Source organism: Lytechinus pictus, chromosome 7 (genome assembly GCF_037042905.1).
Source record: "Lytechinus pictus isolate F3 Inbred chromosome 7, Lp3.0, whole genome shotgun sequence".
NCBI lineage: Eukaryota > Metazoa > Echinodermata > Echinoidea > Temnopleuroida > Toxopneustidae > Lytechinus > Lytechinus pictus.
In genome coordinates, this window is record NC_087251.1 from 21526467 (window position 1) to 21549817 (window position 23351).

General features: G+C 34.6%; 1 protein-coding gene and 1 pseudogene across 3 annotated transcripts in view; one reads left to right on the forward strand and one right to left on the reverse strand.

Moving 5' to 3' along the window:
• The window catches only part of LOC129264757 (sodium-coupled monocarboxylate transporter 2-like), a 40806-nt gene extending 27480 nt beyond the window's left edge, over nt 1-13326 (forward strand). For all 3 annotated transcript variants that reach the window (XM_064102200.1, XM_064102199.1, XM_064102198.1), the window contains exons 6-14: nt 329-458; nt 1138-1226; nt 2980-3092; nt 5146-5216; nt 6173-6259; nt 7503-7729; nt 8421-8521; nt 9261-9400; nt 10238-13326. In XM_064102200.1, the coding sequence (XP_063958270.1) occupies nt 329-458; nt 1138-1226; nt 2980-3092; nt 5146-5216; nt 6173-6259; nt 7503-7729; nt 8421-8521; nt 9261-9400; nt 10238-10345 (1066 nt within the window). In that variant the 3' untranslated portion in view covers nt 10346-13326. The remainder of the gene's footprint in view (nt 1-328; nt 459-1137; nt 1227-2979; nt 3093-5145; nt 5217-6172; nt 6260-7502; nt 7730-8420; nt 8522-9260; nt 9401-10237) is intronic.
• Nucleotides 13327-16740: 3414 nt separating this feature from the next.
• LOC129266964 (uncharacterized) lies at nt 16741-21099 on the reverse strand (annotated as a pseudogene).
• Nucleotides 21100-23351: the final 2252 nt, after the last annotated feature.

Consider the following 23351-nt stretch of genomic DNA (forward strand, 5'->3'; position numbering starts at 1 on the left):
ATCTTATATCCGCCTTTTTTTATTGTAAGGTTTCATGATTTCATGCTTTTTCATCATACTAATCATTTGTAAATATTGTGATTGTTATGATTTATTTCAATAAAAACTTAAATATAAAAAAAAACTTCTCTTTTCTTTATTATATCCTCCATTTAGCATGTTCCGTCATGTATGTTTTCATTTGGTCATTATGATGTCATCAAAATGTTTTGCTCTTTTCATATCTCAGTTGATCTTATCTCCTTATCATCTTATCGTATTTCGCCCTGCCCAAATCTCGTCTTTGCTTGTTTAGTCTGATTTGATTGTTCTATTTCTCATGTAACAGGGCAATAGGAGTTGCAGTGCTAGCTGAATGGGCTGTCATTATACTCATGGGATTATCTGGCGTGGTGATGTATTCATATTACTTTGATTGTGATCCGTACACTGATGGCAAAGTCTTCAGCCCCGATCAGGTGAATCTCTATCATATTTATATGATCCCCCTTTGAGATTCAGTATGTGTCAAAATAAAGGTAATCCCAATTTAGTCTGCTAATATAAAAGAATCATTGGATATTTCAATATATTAGCTTTGATAGCGGGAATTACATGGTTACATGTGGAACGTATTACGCGTATATCAAGTTGTTTTGGGTTTGGTGTTTTGTTTTTGTAGATGTTTTTTATGTTTTTGAATTCATGCTGCTGTATTTGACTATGAATCATGCGATGATGTCTTTTTTTTTCGCGGAAATTACACGTATACATGGAACCTAACATGGCACTCGAATGATAATCTTGACGGAAATGAGAATAATGAATTTATTGTTGCTCGGTCGGGTTTTCTTTTGGTAACGCGAAACGTCTTACTTTATTTATCAGTGCATGGGTAGCGAGGATTTAGAAAGTTGGGAAAATGTTATAAATGTAACTTTTAACAAGAAAAGTTTTAAATCAGAGTGTCATCGTTCTTTGTGTGTGTTTTTTTTTATTATTGTTTTTTTTTTCATTCATTGTACACATAATAACAACAAGAAAGTATTTCTTCGTTCTTTCCTTGTTTTCCAGAGCGAGAAACTTCTGGGTTTAGTAATAAATTTAATCTCCATGACGATCCTAGCTTACATATTTCTCAAATTTCTCTGCTTGCAGATCATGCCGTACATGGTGATGGAGGTGTTCGCTAAGACGCCCGGTATCCCAGGAATCTTTTTGTCTTCCGTTATCAGTGCTTCCCTCAGGTATGGAATTTTCCTGTCTTTACTTCTTTGTGCTTCTCTCAAGCAAGGAACCTTCTTGTATTCACTTCTTAGTGCTTCTCCCAGGCAAGGAATCGTCTTGTATTTAGTTCTTAGTCAGTGGTTTGCGCTTGGAAAATATAAAGAGTCTTGAATACTAGAAGTACTGTTTTGTAGGCTTTGTAGGCTATTCTCTGACGGACAGATCATGTAAGTAAGGAATCTTCTTGTCTTCGGTTCCTAGTGCTTCTCTCGGGTCAGGAATCTTCTTAAATTCAGTTCTTAGTCCTTCTCTCGGGTCAGGAATCTTCTTGTGTTCAGTTCTTAGTCCTTCTCTCGGGTCAGGAATCTTCTTGTATTCATTTCTTAGTTGCTCTCTCGGGTCAGGAATCTTGTATTCGTTCTTAGTTCCTCTTTCGGGTAGAGAGACTTTTTGGCTTCAGTTCTTGGTGTTTCTCTCGCGTAAGAAATCTTCTCATCTTCAGTTCCTCAGGTAAGGAATCTACTTGTCTTCAGTTCTTATAGTCCTTCCCTCTGGTAAGGAATCGACTTGTCTTCAGTTCTTAGTCCTTCCCTCTTGCAAGGAATCTACTTGTCTTCAGTTCCTAGTCCTTCTCTCGGGTAAGGAATCTTTTTGTCTTCTGTTCTTAGTCCTTCCATCTGGTAAGGAATCTACCTGTCTTCAGGTCTTAGTCTTTCCCTCTAGTAAGGAATCTACTTGCCTTCAGTTCTTAGTCCCTCCCTCTGGTAAGGAATCTACTTGTCTTCAGTTCGTAGTCTTTCTCTCAGGTAAGGAATCCTCTTGTCTTCTGTTCTTAGTCCTTCTCCCGGGTAAGGAATCTACTTGTCTTCAGTTCTTAGTCCTTCTCTCGGGTAAGGAATCTTCTTGTTTCTGTTCTTAGTCCTTCCCTCTAGTGAGGAATCTACTTGTCTTTAGTTCTTAGTCCTTAGTCCTCTGGTAAGGAATCTACTTGTCTTCAGTTCTTAGTCCTTCCCTCTGGTAAGGAATCTACTTGTCTTCAGTTCTTAGTCCTTCCCTCTGGTTGTCTTCAGTTCTCAGTCCTTCTCTCGGGTAAGGAATCTTCGTGTCTTCTGTTCTTAGTCCTTCCCTCTGGTAAGGAATCTACTTGTCTTCAGTTCTTAGTCCTTATCTCGGGTAAGGAATCTTCTTGTTTCTGTTCTTAGTCCTTCCCTCTGGTAAGGAATCTACTTGTCTTCAGTTCTTAGTCCTTCTCTCTGGTAAGGAATCTACTTGTCTTCAGTTCTTAGTCCTTCCCTCTGGTAAGGAATCTACTTGTCTTCAGTTCTTAGTCCTTATCTCGGGTAAGGAATCTTCTTGTTTCTGTTCTTAGTCCTTCCCTCTGGTAAGGAATCTACTTGTCTTCAGTTCTTAGTCCTTCCCTCTGGTAAGGAATCTATACTTGTCTTCAGTTCTTAGTCCTTCCCTCTGGTAAGGAATCTACTTGTCTTCAGTTCTTAATCCTTCTCTCGGGTATAAGGAATCTTCTTGTTTTCAATTCTCAGTGATTCTCTCAGGTAAATAATCTTGTTGACTTCAACGGTTAGTGCTTGGAATATATAAAAAGTCTTGAATACTAGATGTACTGTTTTGTAGGCTATTCTCTGACGGACAGCTATGTGTGTGTCAAAAAATATTTCTAATCGCCACTATTAGCGTTTCGTAACATACACATTTTAATACATTATGTCTTTTCTATTCTTCTATTCAATCTCAATTTTAATCAATATCTCACAGTACCCTTTCTTCTGGTCTGAACGCTATGGCGGCCGTAGCTGGAGAGGACATAATCAAGATTTTGTGGCCAAGAATCCAAGAGAAAACCTACACTGCAATTTCAAAGCTTCTGTGTATGTCTATCTTTGTCATTTCTTTTTACTGTTGCACTACTCAATACATTGTTTATGTGATATCTCCAGTCCACTATAAATAAAATTCCGGTCCATCGTGATTTCATATTATCATTTTGTCACTGAGATAAGGATGAGTTGCAAGATAAATGTATATAAATCAATGTTGATTATTTTTCAAATTGAGGCTCAATTGAGCAATAGTCTCCCTTGGAACAACTTGGAATCAAAGATCAAGTCCACCACATAAAAGTTCATTAGAATCAATAAAGAAAAATCAAACAAGTAACGCTAAACATTTCATCAAGAAAGTTATGACATTTTAAAGTTTTGCTTATATTTTACAAAACAATTATATGCACAACTCGGTGATCTACAGATTCGACAATAAGGACCCTCTTCCACATGTTCAGGGAGAAGTAAAACTTAGTTTCACATTTATAAAATACAAAAGATGTAGTGAGTGGGTGATGTCATCGGTACCCTTATTTGCATACTGACTAGGATGTGCATACAGCGCGTCCCCCAAAAAATGTCCCTCTTATATGCGACTAAATTACTTCAAAAAATAAAAATTATTCTCAATGAAATGTATGGAAATAGGAAGCTCATGTGATGTTCTAACTTCTGTAAAAATGTAATTGGTATCGCTTCAGTGGTTTTGAATACACAGTCTATTATGTTACAGTGGTGCTTTTCAGCCCATTCCAAGTTTGCATGCATGCATCACTACTGTGTGTTCTGCACTTTCTAGCATATCAACCCCATTTGACCATTCTGACCAAGGAATTCCCTGATCTGACCAGGGAAATCTCCATGATCTAACCAGGCTCATCAAATCACAACATTGAGCATGTTCAGAAGGGCAAAACAATATTTGACAGCTCATTTCATGTTTGAAAACGGGAGATGCACAGTGATTAAGACAACGGGTCATGTCTGTTTCATGCCTAATTCATGCATAATTCATGCCTAATACTGCATTTTTGTTTCATTACTTTTTTTTATAGTTAATAAGCTACTGTGGTCAAGTTAATTCAATTTAACTTTTTAAAAGAAAAAAGTCAAATTTTTCTCTGGTAAAGTTCCTTGTTCGCAAAGGGTGATTAATTTGTGGATTCCCCTTTATTTTTCAGCTTATTTTACTCATCCATCATTCACATTTTCTTTCAAGTTGGTGTGCTGATTCCCCTTGTCAATCATTAAAAAAACCTTAAATTTGTTATGTCTCTTGTCCTTCTGAACATGCCCAAGTTTATGATTTGATGAGCCTAGATGTGATAGGGAAATGTCCCTGCTCAGATCCTGGATGTAAAAATGGGGGTTAACATGCCATAGACAATGCAGATATGCATCAATTCTGCAAACTTGGAATGGGCTAAAATGCACCACTGTTACGTAACAGAGTGAGTATTCAAAACCGCTGAAGTGCGACCAATGAAATTTTCATAGAAGTTATATCATGAAATGAGCTTTCTACTCATGAACATTTATTTGACAATACTACCACAATTCAGAATTAATTCAGTCCTATGTCAGAGGGACATTTTTTTTGGGACGCGCTGTATAACTGTTTTGTGAAAATAAGCAACACTTTAGAATGTCATGACTTTCTTATTTTACATTCGACTTTGAGGAAATTTTCATTGTTGTACTTGTTGTAGTTTTCTCTTTTTATTAAAATCAAGTGTTTGGTAGATGGACTTGTACTTTTAATATTTTTATATCAGTTTTGATGTTTGTACTTGATTACCATTCATTATTTGCAATGTACCCGTATATGTCCATGGTATACATTTTCAACGCTCGTCTTATGATTAACATCAATTAAGTATCTTCTAAATCAATTCCGTAATACACCGTAAAATGCAATATATTGAGTGGGAAACGGGTTGAAAATATTATTTGACTATCGTAATTCCTTTTAGAATAATCGCTGCATCACTGGACATATATATCGAATCACTCCTTTATTGTTAATTTAAATACAAATTCATAAAAATACTAGTCTCCTTATGTACACTTCCTTTCATTCTTTCTCTGCATGGAAAAGGTCTTGTGTTTGGATTTCTGGCCATTGGGGTTGCTTTTCTTGCCATGGGAATGGGAGATCAAGTTCTAGAGGTAAATATGAGTGATTTTTTAAGCATCCAAAATATTCAAGGAATTGGGGGGCTAGGGGCACTCCCCCCCCCCCCCCCGGTCATTCAAAGGGGAACGTGTTGCTTTGATATACTGGAAATAACACACTGTCCCACAGTGTGTGTCACAATTTGTTCACAGTGTGGAACACAATGTGAAATCAACTTCACACTTAAATTTGAGCATTTCAACAGTGTGAATCACATATTCACATAGTCGACCATGTGAACAGTCATACTGTCGCGGTATCCACAGTGTAAAAATATCTTCACAATGTTGAAATTGAGAAATTAGCAGTGTGAATATTATTTTCACAAAGTGTAAAAACAGTGATCACTCTATGTGACTTTATGTTCTTTCCAGCACGGATATGGCTATACTGTTCTGCTTTAACTATACCACTATCATTATTTTTGCAAAGTATTATCATGTTTAATTGAAAAGTCAACTCTGTTCCGACTTTGATTTACAAATAATGGTGTGGTTCCAACTCAAAATAGTTTTTTTGTTATTTCTATCAAAATTCTTAGTGCCCACATCCCAAAAGAAAATGCAACTTAACAAAATGGGTGAATAAGTTCAGAAGAAAAATACAGCATTGAACGAAAAAGAATGACTTTTATGAGAAGGAGCATGACTTAAAAAAGCGCTGTGTTTTTATTAAATCATTGATAGTATATTATTATTATTATTATCATTATTATTATTATTATTATTATTATTATCATTATCATTATTATTATTATTATTATTATTATTATTATTATTATTATTATTATTATTATTATTATTATTATTATTATTATTATTATTATTATTATTATTATTATTGTTGTTGTTGTTGCTGTTGTTGTTATTGTTATTATTATTATTATCATCATAGTAAGACTCCTAAGTAAGACATGTCCTTTTTTATTTCCTAATCTTTATTCATTTAGATAGGCATATCTATCGCTGGACTGACAAGAGGGGCTGTTATAGCAACGTATACGTTGGGCGTATGTAGTGCTAGGATAAATAACAAGGTAAGAGCAGTTACACACCAAGTGATATAAGCGTGTTTATATATATGCATACCGGTAATCACCTAGTAACATGTCCAGTCAGCTAACATAAAACGTGAATATCCATCTGCAATTACATAGAGAGTTGAATTCAAGCCCATGCTGGCTAATTCCAGAAGTAACAAGCTGGGTTTTTTAACGCTGTTTTAAATTTTAAGCCGTTGTTTAATAAGCCCGTAACTCTAAATAAGTTGTTTAAACTTCTGAACAATCATCTGAACCTTTTTAAACCACTTGTTTTAAAACATTTTGGACAACTCTTTCGTTTAAAAGTGAAACCTTTATTTTGTTTGTATTTTGTTCTCTTTTTGACTGGTTTTAATAAATTCAATTCAATTCAATTCAATTAAATAATAGTTGTTAAGAGTGACGGGCTTAAACAGTGTGCTTAAATATTTAAACGGTTCTTTCTTTCTTTCTTTTTGTACAAACAGTGACAGGGGGTGGGCGAATAAATTGACATAAGCCCTGGGTTTTTCGCACGTTCTCCTTGAAGTGAGTCTGTTGTCAAGACTCTAGACCCCTCGATAGTGTGGCGAAATAGAATTTTGATTTCAAGATCATGACAGAGAGCATTAGAAATAAGATTTGCGGATTAAATCCTATCACAGTCATGTACAGCTCATGCGTCTATTATTACAAATATGAATATTTGTATGTATTATCACTCATAAACTTGCGAAAATGGACAAAATAGAGGACATTTTACTTTCAAACTTTGGTCACTAAAACGGAAATATTAGTGGTTGTTGAGTAGCAGTTTGTACGCACTTAAATAAAACTACACACCCTGACAGTGTGACATTAGACCCTTGGTTTTCGCAATTCTGCATACTTCATGATGCAAGGTCTGAAGTAGTGAAACTAGATTCACTATGTTCTGTGGCTGTACAGATTCTTTGGAGTCTAGTCTTCAGTCTAGACTTGTTATTGGTTGAGGTGTAAAGTATGAGTCTGTGCATGCAGACTAGTGTGACATACGCATACAGGTGCACAAGCGTTACAAAGTTTGCTACTACTAATAAATGAAGGCAAAGACAAAAACAAAATGAGGTAAAGTAGTATTGTTGACAATTTGAATAAGAAAAATAGGCCTATAATATGTGTCAGTATAATTTTGGATTGAAAACTATTGTAATACTAGTATTAGGATTATATATATATATATATATAATATGTTTATTTTTCGTCCTATACACTTCAGGGTATTATATTGGGAACCGTAGTTAGTACCGGCATTCTAATCTGGATAAAAGTTGGGAAGACGTTTGCAGATAATATTAGATCAGACAGACTCTCCTTGTCTGTTGAAGGTTGTGTTTTGGACGAAAACTCAACGAACCTCACTTATTATTCAACGACACCAGCCGGTATTGAGACATTGGTATCATTCACTGAATCGTCACCAAATGAGACAGCTAATGCCGAAAGGTAAAATGTTTTGTCAAGGTATTTAACAAAAGTATTATGTGAGAAAGTTTGTGTATTTACCGTACTTAATCACTATTTCAAACATTCTAATCTTTATACATCATCCACGAATGTCAAACATGACACGGTTTTAGTTAGATAGATAGATAGATAGATAGATAGATAGATAGATAGATAGATAGATAGATAGATAGATAGATAGATAGATAGATAGATAGATAGATAGATAGATAGATAGATAGATAGATAGATAGATAGATAGATAGATAGATAGATGGATAGATGGATGGATGGATAGATGGATAGATAGATGGATTGATGGATGGATGGATGGATAGACAAACTCTGCTTTATCTGATGCCTCCAAACAATACAAAAGTGATTAGGCAGTGAGTTACGTCCCTTTGGCATGTTTGGTGAATATATATTGGTCCTTGTAGCTCTAGTCACCATATGGCATTTTGACCTATCACTGATTCGAATCTATATAACCTATGCAATATAATAATATGATAAACGGGACCGAGTACAAGCCTATATTTGTTTAATCAAGCTTTTGATGACTAATCTTTGAATAAAAACCCGTTTCCATTCCCATCACCCCCTCCCCCCCCCAAAAAAAAATAATAGTAATAATAATAATAATATAAATAAATAAATCATTGGCTTATTTTCTTTTCTACTAATTTAGGACTGTGTTGGAAAATTTCTACTCGCTCTCTTTCCATCTTTACGGTACATTTGGATTCCTTATGACCGTGGTTGTCGCTATCATTGTCAGTGCCATAACAGGTTAGAAAAAAAAAGTCTTTTAGATCTACATTGTAGATTAAGTTATTTGGTGCAATAAGTATAGGTTCATGTGATATTGAATTGAATTAGTCGTATGTTGCGATTTTTTCCTTCTATAATATTGTTGGGGTTCAGCAAATAACGAAACGAAGCCGTAGCCATTCGGGGTTTAAGACATAGCTTATAGAAATCACGAGTTCGCTTTCTGTTTCTCAGTCTTTTGGCGGTATTAAATTAAGGACAATCGCTCCCCCGCTAACATATCTGAAGATATAAGAGGAGAGATGTGATATGTATTCTTTTTAGTTTGTTTTCATAATAATTTGAGTTTTAGGAGCTCGGGTGTGTGCTTGGCATAATATGTGCATTTTTAGTAGGAGCATTTGCCACAGGAGTAAGTGTCATGGAATACTTTTCTTTTGGCAATTACAAGATGAAGTAATACATTTTAAAATTTATAATTTCAACTAGAAAATGGTGCTATATGAATATCATTATCAAATAAAATCATTTTACTTGTATGGATATTGTTAATTACGTCTGTTCAGGAATTGCTGCGATTCGGCGGGTAAAAGATATTTTAAAGTAAATTTAGAGTAGAGTGAAGTTTTTGTACCAACTTAAGGCTCCCGAAAACATCACATCATTAAAATATAAGGTTAATGAGTATGAAGCTTCGTTGATAATTTCTCAATATATACAAATATATACATGTGTTTGTTTTGGTTTGAATGAATAGGTTTTAATGATCCAGAGTCAGTAAACAAGCGATTACTAATCGACATCGGAGATGCTTTTTGTTGTTTCCTTCCTCGGTGGTGGCAGAGAAAGCTTCACATTGTAGATGACGTCATTGATGACGAACAAAAAGACGTCAAGGCGAGTTCGCGTTTAAACCATTTTTTTTTTTATATCAGTTATCACTCTTTATACTCTACAAGTTAAAATGCCCTTTTGTCAGATAATAGGCCTATAACTAGAAATGTATCTATTTTTACTTTGAGACGAACAATATCATAATACGTTGTTATTATACAGGTATACTAGTAGTCCTATATATTTCTTCAAGATAATACGACCATCCATAATTTACCAAAAATGTTAATCATAGCATGTAGGCCTATATATACTAAACCCACCGAACATTTTGTTTTTACCTATGTTTTCGCGGGCGACATGTAGACTCTATACATTTAAGTTGAAAGTTTGAAAATTGGTTTCCACTTTCACTCTAAATTCCTAGGATTTAAAATAAATCCAGATCGGCTGTGAATAGTGACCAGCCGAATATTAGATTAAGATTTAAACCATTAGGATTTAAACATAAAAGCTTTAAGATTTGAATTTAAATCATTTGAGATTCAAAAGTTAATCCTAAAGATTAAAAATGAATCCAAAATTTGGCTGGTCACCATTCACAGCCGATCTGGATTTATTTTAAATCCATGGAATTTAGAGTGTTCATAATTATTTCAGGGTATCTCCGCAAATAGACCCCCAGTAACTTACATTTCACTTTAGGCTCTTGGCACAACATTGTGTCCCTTTATAGTTGGGGAATGTTTCACTATATTCGCGTTAAAAAAAATGTGTTTGTAACTGACGCAACCTCCAAAAGAAATGACAAAGGAGGGTGTGGAATGAAGGTGTAATACCTCGTGTGTGTCACTAAATTATTATGATAGTATTAATGTTTATCATTTTTCATGATTGTAGATTCGTGGGATGACCAACGGAACTGCATACGAAGAGATCTCACAAGGCCTAGTCGAAAGCCCTACGGACAAAGAATACTCGGCTACAACGTATGACACTACGATCTGATGATTGGTTTAAAGTGAAGAAAATGAAATAATATTTGGAGGGTAACTCCTTGGTTAAATTAACATTATGAAAAAATATACTCAAAAGGTGAAGGATCACTGACTTCAATTGCTTGTACATCTAATATGGATTATGAAATGATTCGGAACCCGAGAAGAGGTGAGGGGAGGGAGGGGACAACAAGTATATGATCACGAGTACTCGATTTGTGACTCAACATATTATTGATTGCTTTGTTTTGACACAGTTAAAAAAAAACTATACAAAAAAAAATGGCGGTCTGCGAACTCTTGTTATTCCATGTAGATCCATGGTTATTCAGTGAATTCCCCCATACAGGTGCTTCCATTGTTGTTTTGTGTTGCTGATATCTTACATTTATGTTTATCTCTGTGTTTCAATTTATTTTGGGGCAATTGGCATGATAAAAAGATGAATCCAGCTTTGGTCATAAAATGTTGTGTGGGTGAGAAGAAAAATAACTGAAAACAGAATGGTGAAAGTTTGAAAGAATTCAGACAAGCAACGAGAAAATCAAAATCATGACTGTTGTAAAGTTTAGGACCCTATATGACTATCAATATTTCAAATTGGCAACTGGGTGCGTAAATTATGACAAGTGATAGGGACAATTTTCTCACATGCAGGCTTTGTACTTAATTATCAGGAATTTGTAATTTTCTGCCAATGACCTATTCTTCTGGAGCAGTAATCAAAATATAACCAAAGTAGCATATTGTTATACATCCTCATGGAAGAAAAATATGATTGGAAGTAAAACTTTTGAAAAAGTACGTTTTAGCAATTTTATGAAATGGAGTAAATGGAAGAGTAGTCCTTGCCTTACATTACTATGACAACACTAATTCGGCCAATTCGAAGTCTCCGTGGTTATCAATTTTTACAACTTTTGACAATACAGAATTTTCTTAGTTGTCCGATATCAAACTTTCACCTATCTAATTGTCTTATTTTTTACCTCTAAAAACATATTTTTATTTAGGTTGGATTCCTCTTTAAAATCGAATGTAAGTGGCGAAAATTTTGACATATTATAGATGAGGCATTTATTAAATCAACTGTTACAATAGTACGACTTCACAAAATCAGCGAGAAGCCGAAACATTTCCTACATCATAAAAATAAATTACAAAAGTGTGTGATTTGATAAGGTCCCTCTCATGAAGGCAGCACGTGTTATGCGTATCACTCTATTGTGAAATTAAACGAAACTTAAAAACAAAAGTACTCACTTTTTTCAGTTTTACATCCGACTTTGTTTAAATTTTCAGTGTTTTGAACTGTTATAAAATGAATTAAAATTACTATTAGCAGGAACCTTAGATATGATTCATGTGATGGATTTCCTTCGTATCTAATACAATGGTATCAATATAATACGGGTTTTTCATTTCTTCAATTTGTCCTACTTATATTTTCACCACTTTGTACGATGTACTATTTTTTACTTGGTATTTCAATAATAAAATTCATAGTTTGAAATAAAAGTTTGATCTGAAGTCTTACTTTGAGGAACATAAAAAAGAATAAGTTTGATAATTTCGTGGTCCAAAGATTTCCACTGTACAATGATGAAACATATTTTGCTGACGCTACAAAATCTACAATGCTCTTTTATCCTGCTTTCAAAAAGATAGAAATGCTATGTGCATTATTGGTAACTAGGTGTTACCACATTTTTTAAAAATGTAAAATGAATAATCATTCCTCATTGTGTCCTGTCATAATAATGTAATGAGAAATAAATTCCATAATCATGAAAATTCAACGAAAATATGCAAGCTGAAAAATATAACTCCATTTATTAAAAAAATATGATTCAGGGGCGGCGGAACGTATTTTCGTTTAGGGGGAGGGCAAAGCCAAAAAAGGGCACTTATAAATGTAAAAATGGGCATTTTGGTGCAAACGGATATTTTCATCAGGAGATTATCATCTGCGCGAGGTAGTTAAGCTAAGCCTTTTGAAGTGGTTTATGATTGATAAGCTACGTATCTCGGCTTTATTCTTTTGTCCTCGAGTGAGCATAGCGAACGAGCGGTTTGGAAAAAATCAAATCTGAAGTTGTCAAACTCGCTTTTGGTCAATTATGGCGCTATTTACTGTTAAAAGTGCATGTTGCGAGCGCGAATACATAACATAATGGGGCAGCAGCCCATTTTTTTTTACGTCAAATAATATTCTAATAACGTTGTTAATTTTTGATGAAATTTTCACCGATTTGCCTGTTTCATTTACTTAATTTATTAAGAACAACCTCCGGAAAGACACCACTTTAATGTTCTATTCTGGTTTGCTCCAGCTGAAATAATCGTAATGAATTGTTGTTGTTGTTGTTGAATATGATGGCGCTCTTCAATCTCTCCAGATTATACGCGCCAGTCACTTTCGTAAGTATAGGACGTCGTCGGCAAAGGAGATCCATACGACGTTAAACCATTGGTGACGATTATATGACATATTAATATAGATTAGTCACCCATCCACCTATTATATTAGTAGGTCCTACAAGATTAAACATCTTCGAGGAATAATACTTCAATACAAATAGAGAAATTAAATATCGCCCGTGCTAAATGATTGTTCGTGAAAAAGGGCACACCAGCTAACCAATCGGCTACTAGTTATATATTTATAGAATTTCTTAAAATATTCGTCAAATAACAATTCAAATGTGATATCACATACAATTACACGTCCTTCTTATTCTTTTGTCTCGTCTTTTCTTAGTTTCTTATTAATACAATTTTTAAATCCTTCTTGTGTTTGAAAGAAAAAAAAAAAAGGGGAAAAAAAAAAAAAAAAAAAAAAAAAAAAGGACACACACCTAACTGTAAAAACGGTTAGTGGCATATATAAAACATAGTAGTTTCCGTGTATAATCGGGATTAATTAACAATTGTTTAAGATTCGGGTCATTCATCTTAAGTTTATTAAACATAATGCGTCTCTCCTTTACATATTTTAAACAAAATAAAACATAATGTTCAATAGTCTCAAATTCTTTGCACACCTCACAGAGGCCGGAAGAGTGCTGTTTAATTTGAAACATATAATAGTTTAATTTGCACTTACCTACTGTGATTTGATGAAGGAGGCATTCCTCTTTCCGAGAAAAACCTTTTCTATATGCCTGCTTAAAAACATTATCATGAATAGCATATAAAAATCTACCATTTCTAGACGCATTCCAATCTGCTTGCCAAATACTTTTATAAAATGTCATGCGTGAGCATGTGAGTTCATTTATAGTGTTTGGTAAAACGATGTCTACAAAATTTTTCGCGGCTCCTTTCTTGGCAGCTTTATCGACGATCTCATTGCCGTTAACATCACAATGTGAGGGAATCCATTCAAAATTAATACAGATATCATTCATACTGAGTTTATGAATTTTAAATAAAATTTCATTAACAATGGTGCATTTTATGAAATATGAATCAATCACATTCAGCGCTGACAAAGAGTCGCAAAAAATTACAACTGAACATGGTTTATCAAAGGATTCTAACCACTCAAGTGCCATTAAAATGGCCAGGAGTTCCGCTCTCATGATACTTACATTGGATAACCTGAAATACTTTTTTATTTTATATTGAGGAACATAAAATGCTGCCCCCGTTCTAAAATTTTCCTGTTTGGATCCATCAGTATATATATGTAAATAACCATTCCACACAATTCCAATTCTTTCTAGAACGATAGCTTTCATCTCGGCCGTTAGCATATCCTTTTTTCTAATTATACGATGAGCACAAAACGACACAGGAGGGCGGGACAAACGCCATTCCGGGATTCTTGTTAATAAGTTGTCTTGCTTCTCTACAAGTACCTCATCACTACAGGCTCGAAGTTTGAAAGGTCTTTCCCCTTCCTTCCATTCGTGTCTGTTCGTATGTTCAATGAAAATTTCTCTACTTGGATGGCATAAAGTGCTAAACAACAAATAATATCTAAATTTATCATTAAACAGTTTTCTCCGAAGATACAACGGTAATTCACCAGTCAAAACTTGTAGAGACTCTAATGATACATTGTATATCGTTCCTGTGATGATTTTCAAAGCTCTATATTGTATAGAGTCAAGCTTTTTCTTATGAGATGTACAGGCAGAATCATACATTTCACTTCCATAGTCTAAAACAGATAAAATAAGACCTTTGTATATCATCATCAAAATTTCATACCTATTCCCCCAGCACGTACCCGAAACGCAACGTAATAAATTTAATCTTTTCTTACATTTATCAATAATCGCATTAATGTGGCTAGACCAAGTTAGTTTTGAGTCTAACCACATACCAAGAAATTTGAACTGCTCACAATGAGGCAAAACATGCCCATTTATTTTCAAAGTAATATCTTTCTTTTGTTTATTGGTAAAAACTAAAACTACAGACTTTGTGTGAGAAATATTTAATTTCCATCTCCAGCACCAGATTTCGATTTCATGGAGGGCTTCTTGCAGCTTTTGGCGAACCAGATCTAAGTTTGAGCTAGTAAACCAAATCGCGATATCATCTGCATAACATGATAGCTTTACTCCACTTTCTTTAATCTTTAAGTCATTTAACATCAATGTAAAAATGACAGGACTTAATGAGCTCCCTTGCGGGATTCCGTGCTCTAATACATACTTGTCTGACATACTATTGTTAACTGTCACGTTACAATATCTATTTCTTAAGAAAGCTCTAATAAAGAAAAATAATTTTCCACTAATATCTAACATTGACAATTTTTTCAAGAGACCTCCTTTCCATAACGAATCATACGCCTTTTCCAGGTCTAGAAAAACTGCCACGGTATATTTTTTCTCCTTCAATGCTAAATGAACGTCTGTTTCAATCCTGACTAAATGATCTTTGACGCTACGATATTTGCGGAATCCTGATTGAAGTGGGTTTAACTTCTTCTTATTATCTAAAAACCAATTCAGACGGTTTTTAATCATTTTCTCCATGACTTTAAACAGGGTTGATAATAAAGAAATAGGTCTATAGGACGACACTAAACTAGGATCCTTTCCAGGTTTCAAAATAGGTATTTGAACAACTTCATACCACTGACAAGGGAAATGTGAAGTTTTCCATATGTCGTTGTACAGATCTAATATGACATCAAGCGCTATTTGGGGTAAGTTTTTTAACATAATCGCATGAATATCATCCTTACCTGGCGCTGAGTTTTTCAAATCTTGTAAAACATTCTTCATTTCATTCATGTTAAAATCGTCATTAATGCAGTCATCATTCGACATTTCTTTACATAAATTATCTTCATTTTCACCATCATCATGATCATTATTATAAAAAGATCTGTCAATAGACTTGAAAAAACGGGCGACCGCATTAGCCTTATCTTTAGATTCACTAATGATATTGCCGTCAACGATTAAATTGTGGAAAATATGAGTGTTCATTGCGCTATCTCTCATTCCTTTTACTTGTTTCCATACTTTTCCGATATCTGTAAATCTATTCATTTTACCGCAGTATTTAGACCAATAGTCATATCGTGCTCGCCGTTGCACCTTCTGAGCAAATGCTTTCTTTTTCAAGTATAGTTGAACATCATTTTTATCATAATATCTTCGTAATCTGTTTTTAATATGATTTCTCTCCGCCACCGCTTTTTGACATGCTTCGTTCCACCAGGGAGTTATTTTACCTCTGTTTTCTCCTCATATTCGCACTCGACGAATACACCTCTTCGAAGCATTCAAGATTACCTTAACTATCATATCATATCGTCCTTGAATATCCAAATTACATGCCGAGTAATGTCTCTTGTAATTTAGATTAAGTAATTCATTTGTAATTGCTTTTCTATACTCTTCCCAGTTTACGTTTCTAAAACTCCATCTAAAACCTATAGTTGCGTTTTCTGTAATATTTACGTTATTTGTCTGTATTAATTTGATCACGATTGCATTGTGGTCGCTGCCAAAGTTATTGGTCAATACTTGCCACTCCATACTACAAGCTAGTTCCTTGGAGACTATATATAAATCCAACATGGAATAAGAACCAAAGTGCGGGTCTAGTCTTGTTGGTGATCCGTCATTGAGTAATGCTAGATCATTAACCTCCATGAAAGATTCAACAGTTCTTCCGTTGGAATCGAGCTTGCTGCTCCCCCATAGAGGATTGTGGCTATTAAAGTCACCTAAAATAATAAGCTTCCCTGGCACATTTCTAATCATGAAGTTTAATTCTTCTAGTTCAATCTTTTTACAGGGATTATAATAGTTGATAATGGAAATAATGCCTTTCTTTGAAAAAATATCTACCCTTTGATATTCGATTAACTCTTGAACTTTCATAACCTGGAAAGCGATGTCCTTTTTAAAATACATAGCCAGACCACCTCTCCTACCATCCTGTCTGTTTCTACAAACACAAAAATAATTAGGAATGAACGACACATTAAAATCATTAAACCATGTTTCCTGAATACAAATAATGTCTGGGTTGGAACCCAATAAATTATTATCAAAAAGAGAAGTTAGAAAGTCCGACCCATGCGAAACCATGCCTTGAGCATTCCACTGGACCATTACTAGATCAGAGACAGACTGTTTTATTTAAGGTGGCACTTGACCATTTCCAATGTTATGTCTAGCATGTACAACAGATTCCAAAAACTGATCATCGTTTTCAGACTGTGGTAACTTACGTATCACAAATAAAATAAACATAATGAAATCCAGGGGTGCTAGACTCATTAATGTGTTGACAGTATCTTTCTTTTGGTTATTCGACTCAGTTCCTTTAGTCCAGGATAGAAGAGGCATAACCTTGTTTTTTCATATATACAATATTTTTTCATGGTTTCTTGTCAATTCGAGGGTGCTGATTACGAATATGAATGATGCCACTTGTGTAACCTTGAGCATTTTCCGCAAATTGGCAAAATCCAATATGGCCGCCAAAATATGCAAATTACCCATGAAAATCATAAAATTGCCAGCAGACTGGCTACAAAATGTATTTCATTGTGTTGCAGGAGTGAAATAATCTCTGAAAAAACGATTTTTGAAAAAAATATTTATTTTCTTCATATTCAAAATGGCCGCCATATACCCTATTATGTACAATGTGAATAGGGAAAAAGATTTTTCACAAAAATATTCCCTAAACTGCAAGTAATTGTGATATATGGACGAAGTAATGTATGTAAATCATTAATGTTAACAAGATATATCATTTATCATGTCATGTATGGGAAAATTGTTGTATTTTATATTCAAAATAGCCGCTACTGGCCCAAAAAGTATTATGTACTACAGCAAAGGGGGCAAAAACAAATCACAAGAGTGAGCACTAAAATGCATATTATTAAAGTAAACGAGTGGAATGCTGACTAAAAACATAATTGTTCACAAAATATATTATTTAATATGCCATGTATGTGATAAATGTTGTATTTTGATATTCAAAATGGCCGCCAAAGGCCCTAAAAGTATTATGTACAATGGGAAAGAGGACCAATGAAATCACAAGAGTGAGCACTGAAATGCATTTATTTGTGATAAATAATTGGGATACTGTCTAAAAAAACATAATTTTTAACGAAATATATCATTCAGGTTTTAAGTTTGTGTTATGATACTTTATTTTGACTTTCAAAATGGCCGCCATAGACATATATTGTATTATGTACAATGCGAACTAGGAAATCAATTTTCACAGGAGTGAGCACCATAAATGCACGTAATTCTGATCTATGAGTAAAATATTGTCTGAAAGTACAATTTCTAACAAAATATATCAGTTCTCCTGCCAGGTAGGTGAAAATACTGCATTTTGAAAGTCAAAATGGCCGCTACAGGCCCTAACATTATTATGTACAATGTGAATGGGGACAAATGATTTTAACAGATTTTCGCTTTGCTTGACTAAAAGGTGGTGTACGAGTGAAATATTGTCTAAAAACATGATTACTCACGAAATATATCATATTATATAAAATTTATGTGATTAATGTATATTTCAAAATTGAAAATGGCCGCCATATGCCCTTTTGTGAAAATTCTCTGTCCTCATTCAAATTGTACATTATACAGTAAGGGCCTATGGCGGCCATTTACGATTTCAGAATGCAGCATTTGCCACCTTAATTACACCAGATATGATATATCTCGTTAGTAACCATGGTTTTAGACAATATTTCACTCTTACATCACAATTATATGCAATTCTTATAGTCAAGCAAAGCCAAATTCTGTCGAAATTATATGTACCAAATTACAATGTACATAATACTTTTAGGGCCTATGGCAGCCATTTTGAATTTCAAAGTACAGCATTTATTACCTCCATGAGCAACATGGGATGTATTTATTTAGAACTCATATTTAAGACAATATTTTTACTCGTACATCACAGCAACATGCATATTTTATGATTACCACTCAGTGAAAATAAGTTTCCCTAAACGCATGTAGCATAATTTAGTTAAGGCTTGTAGCGGCTATTTCGAATGTCAAAATACAGTATATATCACTTACATGGCAGAAGAAATGCTATATTTCATAAAAATCATGCTTTCAAATAATATTTTACTCATACAAAAGGATTATATGGATTTCATAGTCATGTCCCCATTTACATTGTAGATAATGCTGTTAGGGCCTATAGGGGCCATTTTGAATTTAACAATACAGCATTTATCTCATGCATGACTAGAGAAATGATATGTTTAGCTAGAAAACGTGTTTTCAGACTATATTTTACTCGTATATCACAATTACATGCATTTTATGTACTTATTCTCGTGAAAATGAGTTTCTCCATTCGCATTGTACATAATGTATAATGGGCATATGGCGGCCATTTTGAATTTCAAAATACAGCATTCATCACATAAATTGCATCTCAAATATTATATTCCGTTAAAATTGAATTTTTAGCCAATATGCCACTCGCTTATCTTAATAATATGCATTTTAGTACTCACTCTTGTGATTTTCTTTTGTCCCCATTAACATTATACATAATACTGTCAGGGCGTTTGGTGGCTTTTTGAATACTAAAATGCTTCATTTATTACACACATGACATAACAAATGATATATTTCGTTAGCAATCATGTTTTCATCCATTACTTCACAAAAAATCACAATTACTTGCATTTAGTGCTCACTTTTGTGAAAATTATTTTCCCCATTCATATTGTACATAAAGTTGAATACAGCGGTCTATGGCGGCCATTTTAAATATCAAGAAAATACATATTTTTTCAAAAATCGTTTTTTCAGAGAGTATTTCACTCCTGCAACACAATTACATACATTTTATAGCCAATCTACTGGCAATTTTATGATTTTCATGGGTAACTTGCATATTTAGGCGGCCATATTAGATTTTGCCAATTTGCGGAAAATGCTCAAGGTTACACGAGTGGCATCATTCAGATTCGTAATCAGCACCCTCGAATTGACAAGAAACCATGAACAAATATTGTATATATGAAAAAACAAGGTTTGGACAATTTTCTATAGGGCCTATCCTGGACTACTTGCCCTGACTCCTTATCTCTTTCCCGCCTTCCTTCATTGTTCCTTTGTACTCGGATTGGGCGCGGAATCTTTGATTGTTGGATTGATTCGTGGTCAGATGCCATTGAATTTGAAATGGGACCAACATTCTTTAGTTTCCTTTGAGTGTTTTCTTTAGTGTCGCTAGTTCTAATGGTCTTACTTTCCTCTTCCACTATTTCATTTTTTTGAGTGCGATACACCCTAGTCGCTTGTGCGTATGTAATGTTTTCCTTCAATTTAACCTTTTGTATTTGTTTTGCCTCTATGTAAATTTTGCAACCTTGATACGCCGCCGAGTGTTTATCTCCACATCTAAAGCATTTTCGATTTTCCTTTTGTGGGCACTCTTCAAAATCATGTTCCCCTCCACATCTCACACAGCGCAATTTACCCTTGCAGTTTTCCTTCATGTGCCCAAAAAGTTGACATTTGTGACACCTTGGCACCGGTGGACTAAAGTTGTCCACACGTTTAAGCTCATACAGAAAGTTTACTGTCTCGGGTTTATCCTTGCCTTTGAAGGTGATGAGAACTGATGGGGTTGGTACTATTTCACCATCGATCTTCTTCATAAAACGCTTAGCATGAATTACCTTCTGATCTTTCAATACTTCTGCAATTTCCTCATTACTTATCTGTGTATCTATTCTATGAATAACACCTTTCGTTGTAAAATCATGATTATCTTCATAACGCGTTGCTTTAACGTCTACACCAGCAAGCTTGGTTAGTTCCAACAATTTCATGACTTGTATTGTATGTCATTCTCACATTTCAAAATCATCATATTTTTCACTTTCTCTTTCCCATTCAGATTGCCTACCAGATTATGAATTTCTTTTAACACCTGTACTGGGTTTGCTCTGCAAATATTCTTATTTTCAAGACCAACAATGACTACCCTCCTGCTTGAATGCGTGGGAGTAGAGAATTTAGGCATTTTACTGTTCTTCGTATTTAGAGTACTATCGCTATTGCTCCTAACCCTTGCCCTTTTCTTAGCCGATCGGATAGAATTTCTATTGATCGCCGTTTTCCAAGAACAATTCGATTCATCATAACTGTCCTCATCATGGACAGTATGATCATCGGAAGATACCACTAATTCATCTGGCGCTTGCCTAAATCTATTACTCGCTGCTGCTAAATAATCCTCTTCGCCCGAGGATATCGAAAGGTTATTCGCCATAATTACTTATTTTACAAGAACATAATAATCTGTAGGCCTATTGATAAATTGAAATTAGTCTCTTACCCGGTAACGTAGTGTTAATAAGGTGAGTATGAATGAAAATGAGTGCATGTCACCATGGGAACGGCTATATGGTAACCCAAGCCTCCAACTCCGCTCACTACGGCAACTGGACTGTTCAATCCTCGATCTACTACAACTGGAGATCAATCAGAAATCAATTCCATTCAACAGAAAAGGGGGAGCAGGCCGATGGACTGGAGGTGGCTAGGAAGCGGCACAGATGCCGGTGAGGAGCCGGGTGTAGCCGACTTGAATTTCCCGCCAAAACGTCTATGTGAAAACAACACTGCTGCAGAGCTCCTGTCAAAAGCGTCCGCTCTGCTCTGCTCTGCTCTGCATAGATCTATTTTGCTTAAGTTCAACACGAGATGGCAGCAGACTACTGTAGTCGCCATAATTTTATTAGCGGTGTGCACTCGTATTTTGTATAGGGTACATTAGCAAAAGCACTTATATTCCCCCTAGTTTTATTCATTAAATCATTAATAGGCTACTTGAAGGTTTAGTAAAATGTAGAAAAAAATTGAGCCCAAATTAAATTTGAAAGTTATAATAGCATTATTTGTTAGCAAAATATTTTTATTACGAACTTGCCCCTACACTGCAAAAACTCTGGTGTTGATTTAACACCAGCATGGAATCTATATATGTCCACACCAGAGAAGTGTTAAACAACACCAGTTTCGTTTTTGTCTAACACCAGATAGGTGTTTATACAACATCAATTAGTATAAAAAAAGCATCGGTTTGATTCCAAACTGGTGTTGTTTCAATACTTCTCTGGTGCATGTGGACATATATACATTCCGGGCTGGTGTTAAATCAACACCGGAGTTTTTGCAGTGTACCATTTCCTTAAAGGACAAGTCCACCCCAACAAAAAGTTGATTTAAATAAAAACATAAAAATCCAACAAGCATAACACTGAAAATTTCATCAAATCGGATGTAAAATAAGAAAGATATGACATATTTAAGTTTCGCTTAATTTCAAAAAACAGTTATTATTCACATCCTGGTCGGTATGCAAATGAGGGGACTGCATGACTGATGACATCACTCACTCACTATAAAATTATGAAACATTACAATTTTCTCCCTGTTGTTCTGTGACACAAAGTTTTATACCTCCATGAACATGTGGCATTACTGTCTATTGTCTTAACATTTTATGGTTCAGTCAAGTTGGTCCTTACTGTGAGATCTGTAAAAATTGAAATATTGTTTAATTCAACCAATAAAAAAAACAAAGAAATAGTGAGTGAGGGACATCATCGACAGTCTCATTTGCATGTCACTGTGTTGTGCATAATAACTGTTGTGAAAAATAAGCGAAACTTAAAATTGTCGTATTTTTCTTATTTTACATCATATTTTGATGAAATTTTCAGCGCTGTGCTTGTTTGATTTTTCTCTCTTGATTAAAAACAACATTTTCTGGGGTGGATTTGACGTTTAAAAAGGGAATTATCAAAATAATGGTAATAACTGCCCTGATCACCTCTTGAAGCGACGAATTGGGATGTCCACCAACCTACCTGGTTGTGGGAGTTCATAGCCAAATAATAAGATAAAAATACAATTTATATTTTTTAGAAAAAATGATAATTGAATAATCACTTTTCCTCTTCCTTCAAAATAAAACTCGGGTCGCCAGGGGATGCGCAAACGGGAGATTTTGATGCTCAGGGGGTTCATGTGACACCCCCTCCCCTCAGAAAATAAGATTTCTGACTATTTGGGGAGGAAATTTAGGTTTGAATATATATTATTGAGTGATAATCCCCTATTTCACGCTTGTCAAATTTTGTGAACAAGTAGGAGTGTCTTAGAGAGGTAACTTTTCGAGTTACATCAACCCCCTCCTACTAGTAAACTTCGACAGGTGTGGTGGGCCACTGTTTTTTTAATGGCAAAGATCAAAGATTCAACAACGAGACCGATCCCTCTCACGTTAAATCGATGCCATTTTGTGCGTTTGTTGAAATGTCGCCCTCTAGTTGTCGAATATTCAAATATACGTGATGATGAATCCCCCAGGGAAAACGAAACCACTGTCTGGGAGATTTCGTAAGTAATCTTTAACAATTTTATTTAGGACTGTCATCAAGCACTCCAATCTTAACACAAAATATAGTGAACCGTTATATCTTTTACTCCATCCTTGTTTAGCACTCTTTTTTAGAT